This window comes from Carlito syrichta, unplaced genomic scaffold (assembly GCF_000164805.1).
Source record: "Carlito syrichta isolate Samal-C Ts95f unplaced genomic scaffold, Tarsius_syrichta-2.0.1 Scaffold309854, whole genome shotgun sequence".
Lineage (NCBI taxonomy): Eukaryota > Metazoa > Chordata > Mammalia > Primates > Tarsiidae > Carlito > Carlito syrichta.
In genome coordinates, this window is record NW_007253950.1 from 574,721 (window position 1) to 578,141 (window position 3,421).

At 62.2% G+C, this 3,421-nt stretch overlaps 1 protein-coding gene across 1 annotated transcript in view; it reads left to right on the plus strand.

Moving 5' to 3' along the window:
* Positions 1–444: 444 nt before the first annotated feature.
* ZNF319 (zinc finger protein 319) overlaps positions 445–3,421 on the plus strand; it is a 3,441-nt gene continuing 464 nt past the window's right edge. The window contains exons 1-2 of the mRNA XM_021717537.1: positions 445–688; positions 1,617–3,417. Of these exons, the coding sequence (XP_021573212.1) occupies positions 1,874–3,417 (1,544 nt within the window). The 5' untranslated portion in view covers positions 445–688; positions 1,617–1,873. The remainder of the gene's footprint in view (positions 689–1,616; positions 3,418–3,421) is intronic.

Sequence of the window (3,421 nt, forward strand, 5' to 3'; positions counted from 1 at the left end):
CACGCCCCGGGGCCTTCCTCGCGCCCCGCCGCCCGCGGGCCGGCCGTCCCGGGCGGGGGCTGACAGGGGCTGACAGGGCGCAGCCCGCTGGGCCGGCGGGAGGTGGCCGGCTTCCATTCGGCTTCCCAGGGAGGAGGACGAGCTGGGTGGGGCGCAGCGGGGCCTCCCCTCGCCTCTCTCCTTCGCCGAGTGACCAGAGGCTCCTGGCCGCACCTTCCTGGAGGAGGGCCGGGGTGGGCAGCGGCGTTGCCGGTCAAGCCAGGGGACACTGGGTCCGGCAGCCATTCATGGCAGAAGAGCAAAACAGTGGGTTGGCGCAGCGGGACCTGGCGGTGCTCAGAGCCCACCGTCCTGGGAAGCCCTCTGTTCCGGGAAGCTGAGACAACGGAGAGGGACCTGCTTGCTCAGGCAACCTGCTGCCTCCACCCAGAGCAGCTGCTCCTTCCCTTTTCCCTTCCGGGAAGATGCTAGGGATGACAGCTATTGGCCTGACTCAACTGTTTCTCTGGTAGAGCAGTTGGGGGCCAGACAGCCCCATGAAGGCATTCCCTTCCTTCTTCCTCTGCTCAGGAGAAAACTTAGAAACTTTTAAATGTAAGAGGCAGATGAGCTAGAAACCTGGAAGTGGGTTGCATCTGACTCTGAAAGTTCCTCCCTCGCTGGCATTACCTTATGCTGCCACAAAGTGGTGAGTTAGAGATTCGCCTGGGCTGGGTGGGCTTTACCTTCCAGTGATTACCCGGAATGTTGGGAGCAGGGGCAGGGAGTGGTCTCCAGAAAGGTGATAAGGAGAAACGCACTGTGGTTGGCATGCTACATCCCATGTTGCCAAGGCTGACCTGGGCAGTTTCTTCTATTTTTCCTGCAGACCTTGACACAGTCAGATTAAGAGGTCTTAGGACTTTTTTGTTTGTATGGTTTTTGTGCCCTGGAAGATGATTAGAGTGAGGAAGTTCTACTGTATGAGCCTCAAGGTTGAGTGGGTCTGTGGACCTGTCATCTAATGCCATCATCCATTGGCCCAGGTCTCTGCAAGGCCATCCATCCTGTTAATGTGGAGAGAGGACAGGCATGTGGCCAGGGATGTCAAGGGGGGTGTGGCCAGCCCCTCATGGGAGAGGGTTCCGAGACAGTGCTTGCTTCCAGGTAGTGGCTAGAGGCCATCTGCCAGTGAGCTCTCAGTCCTGGGAGGTCTGGCCTCTTCTGCCCAGAAGGCCATTCCTCTGAGCAGTAGTGTCCTGGGTTGAGACTCAGCCCGGCAATGGGAGAGGAGCTGGCAGGGCTCAGGAGTCCTTTGTGTTGTGGGCAGATCACCCCAGGCTGTCACTGGCAAGGCACCTGACTGAAGAGGGCTGACAGGAAGCTGAGGGGACTTGTGGAGGCTGGCCCAGTGGTGGAGGCTGCTGCCATCCCCTTTGCCTGGAAGAACTGGTTGGCAGCAGACCTCTTTGGGTGCATGTGACAGGAGCAGTCTTACAGCCCTGGTCATCCCTCCTTTCCCTGCATGGTTCATGTGGGAGCAGGCTGAACAGGGAGGGTCCTGGGAACCACAGCTTGTCCCTGGGGATCTGCTGCTTATTCTTGCCTGGAGCTCACGATTTCTCTCTTCCCTACAGAACCACTCACTGACGAAGGCAGAGCCTCCCCGGCACTGCTGGGACCCTGCCTCAAAGAGTCCTCCTGTGACTTGAACAGAGCCTTGTAGTCTGTCTTCTTGGTTAATGACTTGGGCTGTCTTACCAGCCCCCATTCTGTGCCTTGTCTGAGGTCCTTGTCCATCTCTGAGATCGGGCAGCTTCTCTCTCTTGGTTGGGTCACCTTAAGCGGGAAACTGAAGCCATTACTCTCCAAACCCTGTTTCATATTCCCAAGTATGTCGGAAACCTGGCAGCAGCCACCGCAGACGCAGCCGCAGCAGCCGCAGCCCCCACAGCCTCAGCACCATGCAGAGCCACCGCCGGCGCTGGCGGAACACACGCTGCCCCCTGGCACGGCGGAGAACCCCCTGGGCTGTGCTGTCTACGGCATCCTCCTGCAGCCAGACCCGGGCCTGCAGCCCCCACAGCATGCACCCCTGCAGGCAGCAGGTGAGCCAGGCCCCAAATGCGGCGTGTGTGGCCATGACCTGGCACACCTGGCCAGCCCCCACGAGCACCAGTGCCTGGCAGGTCACGACCGCTCCTTCCAGTGCACGCAGTGCCTCAAGATCTTCCACCAGGCCACTGACCTGCTGGAGCACCAGTGCGTGCAGGCCGAGCAGAAGCCCTTTGTCTGCGGGGTCTGCAAGATGGGCTTCTCACTGCTCACCTCACTGGCACAGCACCACAGTGCGCACACCGGCCTGGTGAAGTGCTCCATATGTGAGAAGACCTACAAGCCAGCAGAGGCCGCTGAACCGGCCGCCGCCACCGCTCCGGCACTTCCCCCGGCGCACCCGCCGGCTACTGTGGTCCCCGCTGAGCAGGCCGACAAGCCCTACAGCTGCCCCATCTGCCAGAAGCCCTTCAAGCACCTGTCGGAGCTCTCACGGCACGAGCGGATCCACACGGGTGAGAAGCCGTACAAGTGCACGCTGTGCGACAAGAGCTTCAGCCAGTCGTCGCACCTGGTGCATCACAAGCGCACGCACAGCTCTGAGCGGCCCTACAAGTGCGCCGTCTGCGAGAAGACCTTCAAGCACCGCTCGCACCTGGTGCGCCACATGTACGCGCACTCGGGTGAGCACCACCTGTTCCGCTGCAACGTGTGCGAGCTGCACTTCAAGGAGTCGTCGGAGCTGCTGCAGCACCCATGCACGCCGAGCGGCGAGCGGCCCTTCCGCTGCGGCGAGTGCCAGAAGGCCTTCAAGCGGCCGTCGGACCTGCGGCAGCACGAGCGCACGCACAGCGCCGAGCGGCCCTTCAAGTGCGACCTGTGCCCCATGGGCTTCAAGCAGCAGTACGCGCTGATGCGGCACCGGCGCACGCACAAGACAGAGGAGCCCTTCAAGTGCGGCCTGTGCGAGAAGGGCTTCGGGCAGCCCAGCCACCTGCTCTACCACCAGCACGTGCACACGCTCGAGACCCTCTTCAAGTGCCCCGTGTGCCAGAAGGGCTTCGACCAGTCGGCCGAGCTGCTGCGGCACAAGTGCCTGCCAGGCACGACCGAGCGGCCCTTCAAGTGCCCCGTGTGCAACAAGGCCTACAAGCGCGCGTCAGCGCTGCAGAAGCACCAGCTGGCCCACTGCGCGGCGGCGGAGAAGCCCCTGCGCTGCACGCTGTGTGAGCGCCGCTTCTTCTCGTCGTCGGAGTTCGTGCAGCACCGCTGCGACCCCGCCCGCGAGAAGCCGCTCAAGTGCCCGGACTGCGAGAAGCGCTTCAAGTACGCGTCCGACCTGCAGCGGCACCGACGGGTGCACACTGGCGAGAAGCCCTACAAGTGC